The sequence below is a fragment of the Piliocolobus tephrosceles genome, chromosome 1 (genome assembly GCF_002776525.5).
Source record: "Piliocolobus tephrosceles isolate RC106 chromosome 1, ASM277652v3, whole genome shotgun sequence".
In the NCBI taxonomy this organism is placed as follows: domain Eukaryota; kingdom Metazoa; phylum Chordata; class Mammalia; order Primates; family Cercopithecidae; genus Piliocolobus; species Piliocolobus tephrosceles.
In genome coordinates this window covers 33,270,984-33,286,179 of record NC_045434.1, presented here as the reverse complement: position 1 = coordinate 33,286,179, position 15,196 = coordinate 33,270,984, and the positions used below count along the sequence as shown (strand labels likewise).

General features: G+C 38.9%; 1 protein-coding gene across 2 annotated transcripts in view; it reads right to left on the bottom strand.

The window, feature by feature from the left end:
- Positions 1-15,196, bottom strand: part of PAPPA2 (pappalysin 2) — a 400,048-nt gene that overhangs the window by 135,988 nt on the left and 248,864 nt on the right. For both annotated transcript variants that reach the window (XR_003306912.1, XM_026448236.1), the window contains exons 8-12: positions 14,191-14,680; positions 11,058-11,186; positions 7,293-7,384; positions 3,533-3,726; positions 1,716-1,862 (exon numbers count right to left, since the gene is read on the bottom strand). Coding sequence is in view for 1 of the 2 variants with exons in the window: in XM_026448236.1 (XP_026304021.1) it covers positions 1,716-1,862; positions 3,533-3,726; positions 7,293-7,384; positions 11,058-11,186; positions 14,191-14,680 (1,052 nt within the window). In the remaining variant the exon portion in view is untranslated. The remainder of the gene's footprint in view (positions 1-1,715; positions 1,863-3,532; positions 3,727-7,292; positions 7,385-11,057; positions 11,187-14,190; positions 14,681-15,196) is intronic.

Here is a 15,196-nt window from a genome sequence, read left to right as displayed (position 1 = left end):
TCTGGTCCTTATAATCTCACACGCCCACTTCTTCCATAATTGTTTTTGGGCCTGGGGGGATTGAACAGTTTTACATTTTAGAGGCAAAATAAAACATAAAGAATTAGCAATGCTTTAAACAAAAAGGTCATAAGCCCAGCCTCGTTTTGAAAATGACAGGAAAGGAATTTCACAGGTAGCTAAACATTTAAATTATTTGGTATCAAGGACTATAATGTTATATTAATTTAGGTAAAGGCAATGATATTAAGTGAATACAAGCTTGCCCCTGTGTCTCATGAAAGCAGTTTACTTTGATTACCCCTTTGCTCAGGTTTAAAGAAGAGGCTTTGGTTAACTTGAGTTTGATGTTAGATACTGGCAGGAGTTGGTGCCTTTTCTAGACTCCATCTCTACATAAAATTTAAAAATTAGCTGGGTGTAGTGGCAAGTAACTGTTGTCCTAGCTACTTGGGAGGCTGAGGTGGGAGGATCTCTTGAGCCCAGGAGTTCAAGTAAGCTATGATGGCACCGTTGCATTCCAGCCTGGAAAACAGAGTGAGACCCCATCTCTCAAAAAAAAAAAAGAACTTCCGTTCATCTAAAGATGTGTTTATGAGCAAGAAAAGTTAGCCATAGTGTTGGAAGATATGAAAGAGCATATTGCTGAAAAATAATTAACATGCATACAATTATGATGAAATTATATAAATTATGAAGAAAATTACAGACAACTCAATGGAAAATTGAACAAAAGACTTGACTATGCTCTTAAAAAATATGTATGAGTAGCTGATATACATATGAAAGGCTCCCAATCTCATTAGTTATCATGCAAATACAAACTGAAACCACACGGCAATACCTTTACATATTCAATAAAACATTAAAATGGAGACTTAAAGTACCAAATGTTGATGAAAATGTGAAACATTTGAAACACTTACAACATCTGGTGGGAGTATAAATTAGTACAACCACTGTGGAAAATTATTTGGGATTATTTACCAAAGCTGGCCTACTTGTGATCTGGCAGTTCCAAATATACCCATCTGTTTATACACATTCACCACAAAAATGTACAGAAATGCTTATAGCAGAATGACTTATAATAGCATAATAGAGAAAAACCAGAAATAATTCAAATATTCATCAATATTAGAATGGTTAAATATATGGTGGCATTTTCATACAGTGCAATACTTATACCACAATGAAAATGAACACTACTGCTAAGTGAAGCAGCATGAATGAATCCCACAAATAGAATAAGAAAGAATCAGTTGCAAAGAGTACAATAAAGCATTTTCCTATAAATTTCAAAAACAGACAAAACTAATCTATGATGATAGAAATAGAAATAGATCCACCTCAGCAGTGTAATAACTAAGAAAGGACATGAGAGAGCCTTGTAAGGGGGGCGGTGATGGGAATGTCCTATTTCTTGATCTGTGTTGTGATTAGAAAGGACGTTCACTTTGCAAAAATTCATTGAGCTGTGCATTTCTGATTTTTGCACTTTTCTGTGTGTATGTTACACTTTAATAAACTGATCACTCATGTATTAACAGAAAGAAGTCCACAATTCAGAGAGGTGAAAATAAACTCAATATTAACACTTTGAGATAACAAAAGAAAATTTTCTGACAGGTCATCCAAATGCCCATTTACACACACATCCACACACACATGCTTACACTCTTCACATGCACAAAAGAAACATTTGGGCCACTTACTTTGAGCCAAACCTCATCCTGTTTCTTCAGGCTACCTTCCGGCTGCTCACTCCTGTCATCCTGAGTTTCATTTGCACTGGCAACACAGGGAAACCAGCCAGTTAGGGGACGGTGGTTGGGTAAATCTGGATGGTATGATGTGCAAATCTGAAATACAATTTCAACCAACAATTTGAAGTATGGAGTGTGAAGATACAAGGACAATGAAACTCTCTAGCTCATAGCAAAGTTTTTCTCTCTTTCTGAATGCCTAATGATCACATTATTGGCAGAAAACTTTTCTCAACATTGAAGAATTTCTCAGTGCTCTCTTTAACATTAAGATGTAACTTACAAGGGTAGAAAACACAACAAGCCTCAGTTTATCATCAGCCCAGGGGTCTTGTCCACTGGGTGGTTACAAATAGTCCTGGCATATTTCAGGTAACTGCCCCAGGAACAGGCAGGGAAGTCTGTCTGGGGTGATGATGAAGCCGTTACCAGGCAGCATCCACTGCCCCAAAAGTGAGGCTACTGAGTTAGGGAACCACTGAGGATTCAGCTAAGTAAAGGAGCCAGAGAAATAAAACTCCAGGAAATTTCTCCCACTTCACTTAGGGAAGACAGACAGGCTAGACTAAAAGCCACTTCAGAGAGCGGTCATTACCTCAGAATCTCCCAACTTCCCTGGCTTCCTGTCATCGGATGCCAGGACTTGAAGGAGCAAGATGCCAGAATTTAGGCTGAGAGAATGTGGCAGAAATGGCTGGCTGCCAACCGGTATCTATTTCCCCTTACTCTTTTATTAATAAACTCCAATTTTGTTCAAGGCAACAGTGTATCTGGTTATAAACACTCATCTCCCTAGGGTTCCTTACAACTAAAGGTGATGAAGTGGCCTAGATCTGACCAGTAAGAGGCGGGTGGAAGTTTATCATGTGGAACATCCAGAAAAGCTATCATTTTCCCAATAAAAAGGGAAAGACTCAGCTGACATGCACATATTTCCCTTTGGCCTGTCCCCTCCTTCCTTGAAATGCTGATTTCAACCTAGGAGAACTGTAGCCATGTTTTGAGCAGGAGGAAGAAGGCTGCACCCGAGGATGAAAGAGCTGGAATCTAGAAGACCCTGGGTCCTTGATGAAATCCTTGAACTGGAGCATCAACCTTAGCTGGCTCCTCAATCTCTTCAAAGATGTCTTCTCAAGTATAAAATCATATTATTTCATTCTGGCCTAAACTATCTAGAGGCCTAAATCTCACTTCTGTGAAAGGACTGTATTGCCTATTCTAATAAATGGAAGAGTTTATTTTGCAATAGAAGCATCTAGAATGGATCCCAAGAGTCGTGAGCCTTTAATCTTCTTTTCAGTCTTCAACGATATCTCATAGATGTCATTGGTATAGCATTTTAGATCTGTCAGAAGATCTCCTATCTATTTAGGTGGATATTCAGAAAAAAATTTATATACCCAAGGATTTACTTCTAGCAAAAACTCTACAGTTTCTTCAATAATAAAACTTCTTTAAATCAATTTATACTTTGATCCTCAATACACACTTTAAAGCTTATTTGATCATTGTAGTAAACCACTGAACATGCAAAAGTTGTTACTATACCCATTTTCCATGTGAGAACATTGGGTCCCAGAGAGGTTAAGTGACTTGTCCAACATCATGTAATTATGATAGCAATGCTGGTAGATCCAGTAATGTTGCATAGGCCTTCTAACTCCTTTCTTCTTTTAATTATCCAAACACAGACCCCAAGTGTAAGCATAGGGGGAGTCACTTTACAATTTTCACAGCTTCGACTCTATTCATCTGGCTTAACTTACCAGGGAATGAGGTTCTCCAGTTACCAAGGAAACAGGACACTTCTTCTTGTCTTCATGAGAGGAGTAAGCCTGGGTAGCCCACTGATCCAAGTATCCTTTGGGAGTGTAGATGCCACAGTCTACAATGCTGGTTTTTCTCTCAAAAGGTTCACATATGCCATCTCCCTCATACATGTAGCAAAGGCTTGGCTCTCCTGCCAAGAAATATTGTGTGACACAGAAGAGTGCTTTCATAAATGTCATGATAAAAATGAACATGGGAATGTCCACGACATTTCTTCTCCAGCCCACTAAAGAGAATTCTGCAATTGCCTGCCAGTCTAATGCGTACCCAAAACACACAGATACACATACATCCCACACATCCCTAAAGAAGAAGGATTTTTTTCTCATTGGGAGAAGGGTAGAAACCATCTACATTATAAAAGTACAGAAAGGGTTGAGATCAGGGAAGAAAGAACAGGGAGAATAAAAGCAGCTGTAGGCTGGGTGTGGAAAGAAATTTTAAGTAATAGTTGAGTAAGATATTTAGGGAAAGCTAGAGATATAAGATACGTAAAAGAAGAAAGGAATATAAGTAAATCCTAACATAAATTATATATTTGAATCTTTTTCACAGTTTTTGAAATATTAAAATATTAGGGGGGATTTTTCTCAATCACTTTTTGTTGCTTGTGTTTCTTCAACTGCGTGACTGCTATTAAACTGGAGAATATAGGCTCCAGGCATATGAGGGTTACATATGTATTAATTTTTTTTTTACTCTTAGAACAACCATGTGAGGTGTGTATTTTGTTTCTTTTATGATAGGAAGCCTGAGTCTCAGTGATTTTATGTGACTTCGTAAAGGACCCTAGAATGGTAAGCAATAGAGCATTAATTTGAGTCAGGCTTAAATCCAAGAGCCAGAATGAAGGTTCAGCAGCTATTACTCCACACTGCCTCAAACTAAGACAGAGGGGCTGTCTTCAAAAGCAAACAGGTGAGAAATGAGTATCTGAGAAAATATACTGGGGTTGTAAAGCCAGCTGGTATGCACTGGACAAGTTCCATTCTTGCTCATATGATAACTCTTAGTAAATGAATAGCACTGACTCTTTATAGATACATAGACACAGTGCCTTCAAACGTAGATAGCTGAGAAACACTTACAAAGCCATTTAAGTTCTGTTGCATTTTTTTACCAAAATATGAGGCAATTAATATTAATGGAACAATTCAAATTTCTATTTTCTACTTAAAAAATAGGACATGAAAATAAGATTAAGATTCAAAATAACAACACCTAGGTATATATTCAGTGAAAGCATTAGTAAAATTTACTGTTACTATTTCCTTTTTTTCATGTTCAGTGCTTCATAGCAATATCACAGGACTGTTCCAGTAATTTGCCAGCTGTCCATCAATATATAGTTATTAATTATTCTCTTAATAATTTCCTCTAAGGCCCTTTTGTGGTAAATCTATCTCTACTTGCCAGATATAAGCCACTGTTCACAGGACTTGGTTGAAAATCTATTTTGGGCTTTCAACTCATGCGTTTCATCAAATCTTCTCAAAGCACTCTCCAAAGCCAATGTATGTGCTTTTGGAATGACTTTCCCATGATGATTCTCTCTCTCTTTACATGTGTGTATAGTTTTGTTTTGTTTTTCTACTTACAATCCAGTAACTACTCTTCTTACTCTTCTTACTTCTTGTCTCTATTTTTTTGAGCACAGACTTAAAATTTTTGTTTATGTTTCTTTCAAATTCATCTGAAAATAACTGAATACTTTAAAAATATATTTTACAATGGTTCCTTCAAACCTGAACTTTTGAGAAATAATGGAATATAACTATGTGCTTAGCATATGATGAACTTACGACTCACTGAAAAAATCTCTAATGTTGGAATGTATCATTTTAACCTTACTCTGTATAGTTAAAACAATTTAAATATAGTCTTACTGGGGTTGAAGGAAATAGTCAAACTTTATGAGATCAAATGTGATAGACACAATATAAGGTCTGCTTTTAAGTTAAATAAGACTTGAGCTGCACTGAGGAAAGTTTAGTGTTTGGAGAATATATATTGTATTTAATATGAGACCACTATGTGGCTACCAAAAAGAAATAATGCTAACAGAGGTTGTTTAACAAATACTTGTGTACAGAAGAGGGAGGTAATCGGTTCAATGTATTCTGCATAGCCAGACCACATCTGGAGTATTGGATTCCCTTCTGGGCATTGACCACATGAAGCATGCCAGTTTGGGGTAAATAAGAAAGGGTCTGGAATCCTAATCACATGAGGGGATGTTTGGATTGGAAAGGAGAATAATGGAGAGGTATTTCAAATATCTGAATGGTAGTCAAATAAAACAGAAAAAAATATATATCCTCTGTAGTTTCATAGCAGCGAAAATGCACTTGATTAAGCATGAGGAAAGCTGAGTTCCAGGGCTGGCTCTGCAAAGATTTCATTGTATGCCGTTGGATGAGTCACTAAAATGTTCTGAGCCTCAGTTTCCAAACTGGAAAAAAAAGGAAAAAATTTTACAAAACAGGTAAGGCCATTTGTAAACAGAATTGTCTGTTTCAAGGTGCATTCTTCACTGCTAGAGTTAGGTAAGCAGAAGCTAGAAACTCATCTCTCATGCTTTGGTAGGAGGCATTTATGTAAGACAGAAGCTGTGCTCTAAGTCACTGATAAACTCGTACTCAAGAAAGGATCAGGGACTCGATCAGACTCATGGTACACAACATGCACAGAATACATGGTACCACTGAACACATAGTACACAATGGACCTTTTTCAAATGGATGGATGGATGAATGTATGGAGAGAGGACCACCAACATTCTATGATTCAGGTCTGGCTCTGGAGAGCAGGGACATTTGTATATTCTGTATAGTACTTAACACCTTAATAAATTATACATAATTGTAATCACATTCTACTTTATCTTAAGGTTTCAAGACTTTAAAATAGTTTGAAATGCACTGCTATTTAAAAAAACTTCAATGTGTGGTTATGCTCCACCAAATAATTGCAATCCATGTAGATGACAATGGAAAATAATATGCATCTAAGAAACCTGTTGATGATAGCTTTAATCAGAATTGGAAAAGTGTTGTAGACTGCTTCCCCAGAGTGGCAAGAGTCTAGAGTAAAAAGAACCCCAGAGTGGCAAGAGTCTAAAGTAAAAAGCACCTTATACTCTAGAGTCAAAGTTAAAATTTTACCAGTGATTCTACAAGGCTAGAATGTGTTAGGATCCTCTGTTATTCCTCATGATTGAATCTATGACACACAGTCACCAAAATATATCTTGCATTTGCTTTGGCTTAGAATGTTTCCTTACCCTAATTTGTATGTAGAGTCCGTATGATTGTGCTACTTACCTGACATACTGGCGTTACCCTGAAGGACCCAAGAGAAATCCTTGGTAACATTAAGCTAGGAAGCAGAATCACCTAGTGGTTTACCATGCAGATTCTAGAGCTGTACTTCCTTAGTTCAAATGCTGACTTTACCATTTATAGCTGCATAAATGAAATCAAGTTATTTAAGCTCTGTGCCTCACTTTGGTTTCCCCACAATTATTCTAAGGATTGAATGAGATAATACCTGTGAAACAATTCATGTCTGGCATACAAGTGACACATCAAAGGTTATTATTATCACTAAGCTAGATGTTACAAGGTATCAAGAACTCACAAAATAATACACTTCTAAAAGTAGGACACAATCTTAGACTGGAACTCCTGAACTTACCTACACAGTTGAAACCTTCTTCCAGCTCACAGGCCTTGGAGCAGCCATCTCCACTCACAAGGTCTCCATCATCACACTCTTCTCCCAGGCTCCTAGAGGGTAAAATATACATGCATATATAACACACAAAAAAAATTTTTCTTGTTTAGCTACCATTGTTTAAAATTCTTACAATTTCTCAGTGTATATTAAAAAGTGCAAGTTGGAAAAAAGTAGGAGCTAGAAGAATGCTTTTACAGAAAATAGAAACAAACATATGGATATATAAAGTAGATACAATTTATACAATGATTGTTGATTGGCATATCCAGTGGGTTGTGGGAATTCCTGGAAGTCAGGTAGCTCATGGTGCAGAAACATCTAGGAGATCCATGAGGGTCTTGACGGCATTTCGGGAGAGAGTCTTAAGCTTAGAAAAGCCCTGCCAGCCCTATAATGAATAAAGGCTTAAAATAGCTGACAATGGTGAGAAGAAAGCCTGCCTGTCTCTGTGGTTTCATTTATTCATTTTTATCTGGTATTTATTTATGCTTTCATTGTTTTGTTACATAAAGGTGCCATTGTTACAAAAATTAGGATTTTGTAAAATTCAATCTCCTGTTCATATACCCAGAGACTTAAGTAGCCCTATGGGGCCATCTCTCCATCTAGGGCATCTCTAGGGCTCAGGTCCCTGTCTTTACTCCCTACTACCACCTGGTGACAGCTAACATATATTGCAGGGAAGAAACAAATGCTAAGAGAAGAACAACGTTTTTGTTTCCAATCTCAAATGCTAATACAACAGATGACAAAATTTGAATTGAGGTGGGTGAGTTAGTTTATAGTGAAAGGGACATGAAGCAACTTATGGAAACAAAATAGATAAGTTTGGGTTGATGCTCCTATGAAAGAACCAACATTTGGCTATTGCAAAATGAATGAGGATTACCATTTTTTTTCTCCTTGACTTTGTTTATGCTCAAAATGGACATATATTTTAACTCAATAGATAAAGGATTTGGAATGTTAAAGTGCTTTCAGACCCAGAACATCACAAATAGCTCTAATCTATTGTTTAAAGTATTCCTCACTAGGATGAATGAAAGATTAAATAATTAGAAATGAGAATGGTTTAAAATGAATTAAATGTATGCTATGAATACAGTGATATAGTAATCATATTTTACTTGGCAAGCTGGAAGTAGAGAAGGATATATAAAAGAGATATAAAAACAACATAATTGAAGAAATTAAGGAAACTTCAAATTATTTTTCTATATAAATGCAATGCAGTTCAACGAAAAGAGACTACACTGGGGACCTAATTAAATGTGTGCTATATCCAACAAGTCTCCAAATACTTTATGCCTTAATGTGCTTATTTATGGAGAGAGGATTAACCTTCATCTGTGTTTTGCTACAAGGGGTCCAGGAATAATCTTGGAGGTCGCCAATTTTATATTTTCATTTTGAAGATAATCTAAACAATCAGTATAAGCATGCTACGTATCATCTTGTGCTATGCGACCCAACAGAAATGTAATGAAAGCCACATTTTTAATTTTTCTAGTAGTCATTTAAAAAGTAAAAAGAAACTGGTAAAATTGGTTTTAATAATATATTTTACTTGACCCAAGATATTCAAAATATTATTTCAATCTGCAATCAGTATAAAATGAGGCATGTTACACTATTTTTACATACTAAGTCTTTGAAATCTAGTGTGTATTTTTCACTTACAACACATGTGAATTTAACTATTTGATCGGTATTTAGATTTTATAATACTTATAGTTGAAACATAAGATTTACCTGCCCAAGTTGTTCCAAATATACTTGAAGATTTTCCAATAACCTAATTCAGTTTTGTTTTTAAACTAAATGTAAATTACTTAAAATTAAATAAGATTCAGTATTCAGATTTTTAGGTGCATTTGGTATATTTTAAAGGCAAAAAGAGCCACCTATGGTTGGCGGCTCCTATACTGAACAGCACAGATTGAAATGAGTAACTTCTGTATGAATACTGTTTATAATTTCAGGGCCCTGCATTGTGCTTGTTTTGATGGTCCTATTGACAAGTGATATCCAAGTGATCATTAATGATTGGTATGGCTCCTTGTTTTATGTGTAATGTGGTGCCTTTGGTTAAGCCAGATTTGGAGTTACATACCTTCCCATTGGATGGAAGTGCTAGTTACACAGAGAAGAAAACACAGGCAGAAGTTTCAAGGAACATTTTGATAAGAAACCTTGTGAGACCCAGTAGCCAAGCAGTGCTGCCTTAGATGAAGCTGCTTTAAGGCACGTGAGAGAATGTGCAAAACCAGGGTAGGAAAAGAGCTCTCCAACCCTTTCAGCCCCACATGCTTCAGGCAGAAATGGCATCCTGGGGCTGCAGGATGGCCACCATTCGACAGCTGCCTTGGAAGACACTAGGGCAGAGGGCAGAGTGTTTTGTTCAAGGAGGGTCCTGCCAGTGTAGTAGTGGTTACCCAGCCGCTCAACACATTAACTGGTGGGCTGCAGGTTTAAAATGAAGCAACCAAAACAGAGAAAACAACAACAGTATCAAGTGGACCTATCCTCTGCAATGTGAAGCATCCCAGGGAGAAATTTGATTTGAAATGAAGGAGGGAAGGTTGCAGGCTGAGGCTGAGTTAGGTGGCAAGGGACAGCACATGAGCAAGGTTGAGGTGACTTCAATGGCTTCTACATATTATCGAGGGCTGGGAATATTTTAGTGTTTATACTTCTATGACAAGGAATAGACTTACTATAGTTTCAGGATCTTAGACGATTGAGGAGATAAACAAAGTTTAGTGACTGCTAAATGATGGGATGGAATCCCAAGAAAGGCTACAGAATTGATTCCCAATAGGGCTTCAAGATACGATATATTTTCGGCTACAGAATTGATTCCCAATAGGGCTTCAAGATACAATATATTTTCACCTGGTCTGGGAAAATACAAATAACCCATCTTATTAGGATGCAAAATCTAAGACAAATCACAGTGTCTGGCTTCCAGCCTCCTAATCCCAGCAGCTTTATATAAGTAATAAATAAGGCTAGATGAGCATTAAAATTAGGTTGATGTAGGGTGATCAACTGTCCAGGATTTCCTGGGATTTGGTATTTCTAGTGCTAAAACTGGAAAAGTCCCAGGCAAACCAGAATGAATTAATTAGTCCTCTATGTTAATGTCACAAAAGGGCAACAAGAAAAGTCACATGGTATGTTAAGAAACAGAAAGAGTGATTCCATTTCTACCTTGGTGATGCTTACAGAAGAGCTGGAAATTATATTGTTATCAGTTCTACTAAGGTTTACATGAGAAACTGAAGATCCAAAGGCTATACTGAATTTCCTCAGATCACACAACTAGTTAGTAGAATAGGCCATTTGTTCAAAAGAGATCCTCTTTCGGCATCATTTGATGAGTAAACTTCTTCCGCATAAATTCCTTCCCTGAATCACTGTCTAGTAGTTGCTTGCTGAGGCCATAAAAGGGGCTCCCAGATAATCAGTCTCAATACCTCAATACTCTGGGGTTAGCTATAAAAGTTGGTTCCTCCATAACTATTTAGAGATGCCAGATCTCAAGACCTGACAAAACCAAGTCCCAGATTTTAGAATTTCAACACTAGAATCAAATGGTGCCTTGCTCCCTACATTTCCAAAACAAGTCAAACTCCTGAAACTTCTGTTCAGAGCAGTGTCCCTGCTCAGATACACACACACACACACACACACACACACATACACACACACACTACTCACTCTGACACCTTCCCATCTCCGCAATAAGGAGCTCCGTGAATGTGGTTCAGAGGAGGCGAAGCTTCTCCCAGTTCTCCTCCAGCTTCAGCTAGAACTTGGTACCGATACATCTGCCCAGGTGTGACCTCCCTATGGAAACCAAAGGGTTTGTGACCACTACAGCCACAAAGTGAGGCATGCCCTGGGTCCTTCATTGATGGTTTGCAGAAGTTGAAGGGAAATATTATGGGAAACATAAAAGTTAAACATATGCTGCATTGTCTAAAACAAAGATCAGGGCACAGTCTTACCAGAAGGTTTGAAACCATATTTATTTCTGTATCCTCTGTGCGTTGTACAGAGTAAATGCACAGTAAATGCTTGCTGTGTTAACACTGAACTTAACAGTCCTAGTCAATCTAGGAAGATGGTATTTCAAGTGCATTTTTACCATGTTAAAGCAAAACAAAACTATTTAAAAGCCAGTCTTCTGTATCATCAAAGCAATCAAAGAAACTGGAGATTAAAACTTCAGTGTTTGGGCTCAGGAAGGCCCCCTTCTTGGGTCTGCGATCATAGCTTTCTCTCAAGAGAATTCTTGTCTTGAGGAGACTGAATCCTTAGGAGTAAGATAAACTGTCTCAGAAGGTAGGAACACCTTTGGTCACAATTTGGGGGATTCAAGAAGTTCCACAATTAGAAATGCATTAAACGACTCCTCACCTCCAAACCTATTAAAGTATGTAGGTATCAGGAATGGAGTCATATCAGTTGACCCTGGAGATGGAAGGAGCTTGTCAGACTCTCTCTAGAGCCCGGGTGCACTGATTGTGTGGTGAGGGTGAAAGGCAGGACACTGAGAAGAGGAAAAGGGCTCAAGTAGGGGAGCTTCTGATCCAAAAGACAAATTCTGTCTTCAGCTTAATTTTGCCCAGTGCCTACCCTAATTGGAAAACTACCACCAAAGTCAAGCTAGGATGGGAGTTACTTAGTGAAACAGGATCTCAAAGGGTTGCTGAGACTACCGTGAGTGGCTGCCATCAGTATTCTGCCATGGTTCTCTCCTCTTTAACAGACTTTTCAGCTCACCCACAAAGCCTCCACTCCCTCAGCTGATGCAGCAACCAGCAACCAGGAAATGTCTCAGGGTTTCAAAAACATCTTTAAAAACCTCTGTGCTGGCTTTTAAATATTTAAATAGAAAAGAAACCTAGATATTAAAGTCTTTTAAATTTCCAAATTAGTTACCCCGACACCCCCCAGGGAAGCAAACCTCTCATGAGAATGCCAGATATTTCTAAAGCAAAACCAATTTTACATCCTAATCAATGCTGACAGTTTCCCTTTACAAGGCGGTTTCCGTCAGACTGCTTGTCCAGCCATGCATAAAAGCTTCACACTTTTCTGTGGCTGGGGAAAGGACTGGATGGAAACATCAGCATGTGTTTACTTTCCTTGAGGAAAAACTCAGCGGCAGGTAGCCCAAGCCCTCCAGGATCTGAGTTTGTAAAAGGCAGTGTTACTGAAGCAAGAGGATCAAAATGAGATCCAGTTGAAAAATTGGATTTTAATTCCAATTTTGCTATTTACTAGCTATTGAACCAAATCAAAGTTAAGCCTCAGATTTTTCATCTATAAAATGAGATATTATTGACCTTAAACATGTGTGTGTCTTTGTGTGTGTGTGTGTGTGTGTGTGTGTGTGTGTAGCAAACTAGATAACAAACGTCATCTTAACTGCCTTATTTAAGAAGTTCAAAATGATATTTCTTTTTCCCTTTTAAAGCTACCTTTGCATTTGCATTAGCTTTTTGGTCATTTCACTATCTTCTAATTCTAATTGATAGGCAAATATCGGAAGAAAAATGTAATGAAGCTCAAGGTGGACATTTTTCTCTATTTTTTTTTGTAGCTATGGTAGACTGCCAAATGACTAACCTGTCCCCGATGTACCCCTCTATGATGTGACTTTGCTGCCTCTCTCATCAAAAGGGAGGGTTTATTTTGCCACCCATTGAGTCTAAAATTGCTGTGTGACTTGCTTTGGCTAGTGAAACATTATAATGAATAACATAAAGAAAATATTTGAAAAGTATAAGCATTGGGAGGCTTGCCCTCTCTGCTGCTGGAAATCCTTCCACTATCATGAGAAGCCCAGGCCAAGTCTTGAGAGAACATGAGGAAAGAGGCCCTCAGCTCTCCAGCCATGCCAGCTGTCTCGGCTGTGCGGGAGGTCATCCTGGGTCATCTACCACCAGCCAAGTCAGTCTAGATGAGAACACCCAACCCACTTATGAGAAATAATGTTTGTTGTTTTAACCCTCTACATTTTGTGATGATTTCTAATGCAGCAAAAACTAACTGACAGCATCTCTGATAAAACTTTGTTTTGCCCTAGTTCTGCCCTCAGGGCAGGCTCCAAAGAAGGTTATGAGGTTGAGAGAATTTGCCTTTGGAGGTACCAGCCTCCTGCTCCAGACATTGAGTTCTTTGTAGGTAAGGACCTCATCTTAGTCTGTGCCCCCAGCACTGAATATGCAGTGCCAGGAACATAGTAGAACTCACTAAAGGTAGGAAGAAAAGACAGAACTAAGAGAAAGAGGAGAGCTGGAAGAGAAAGATAAAAGAGAGTTGGTTGATGGGGGGTAAGGGGAAGAAATGAGAGAAGGGGAAAGAATGAAACGCATATCATGAATGAGTCGTGGAACTGAGCGCATCGTCTTGTCTGCCGGGCCCCTGGCCTCCTTGCATAGCAATAGAAGAATTGACTATACCTTATAAATGTTATGGGGTCTGTGGCAGATGATCAGACAGCTAAAGCAAAGAATTAGAAATTCAATTGTCACCAGACAGGAGTACGTGATTCTGATTAACTTATTTGTGGCAATTATGTTCAGTTCAACTGAAACATCTCATACACTAACCTGTTTTGTCCATAATCATGATGATGGCATCAGCGATCAGGCACCTGCTTGCCCCTTTCTGGGAAGTGTTTTTCTTTACCTCAGATATGCTACTTTACAGCAAAATCCCCTCTGAGAGTCTAAACATTCCTCCAATGAAGGGCATGACTGAATATTAAAAAGCGGGGGAAAAGTAACAAAACCCACCCCCAGAGCCCCAGGAAGCCCCATAGTCATGCTATCAAACTCACACATCCGTGAACTTCCTGTGAAGATGTGTCACCACCACGGGCAAACCACTGGCAAATGGGGGATCGCGGAGAACCTGGTACCTCACAGGCCTGCAGCCAGAGCACAAAGGACTGTGGGGCTGAGAAGTCAGGAGCGCTGCATCAATCTCTATCCTCTCATCGAAGGTGTAGACTTTCACCCCCGAGACCTTCCCATCCACATGCAGTTTGATAGTGAGTGGGATGTCACAGAAAGTGTCTAAGGGGCCCAGGTGCACAGACTCCTTGTTTTCCAGCAAGATCTCTGTGTCAAAGAGGACCTGTGAGGAGTCCAGGAAGAAGGAAGTGACCCACAGGGTGAGGGTGTCAGCTTGGACCGGGTATTGGAAGAGCAGCTCCAGGCTACAGCCTTCTGTGGGGCAGGGGACCGTCATGTTCATGTGGTACAGGTGGACCTCGGGGCTCCAGGCCTGTAAGCTCGGCTCGCAGGGCTGATCTACGTCAGGAGGCCCTGGTGGGAGATCAGCAGAAAGATACATCAGTAGCAGCCATTAAAAGTCAGAAAATGAGTAGCCCTTAGCAGCCGGAAAGAGGAACTACAGAGAGAACATTTAGAATTCCTGTAGAAGTTGGTCATCTTAGCAGGTTAGATCTTAAGTACTAGTAAGAACAAAGGTGTAAAAGTAAAAAGCATTACACTCTTGTTACCCCTTTCCTGTACATGGTGCCTTAGCAAGAGGAAACCCACCAGGAATTGGGAAGGGAGCAACCCACATCCTAGCTGGAAACATGAGGCTGCTGCAGAGAAGTCATGTCCTTAAAGAATCCTTGAGGAGAGAATTACATGTGATTAGTCCATTCTTAACTTATGATAAATTAATGCTTCTGAAGACCAATGATTTCACCCTGTCACTGCAATCTTTGTAGGGCTCTTCACAAAACTCCTTTCATTCCCTAAGATCCCACCCTGGCAATCCTTTCAACTGATGGTTAGATGAACTTTAAAACCATACATTGAAATTTCCCT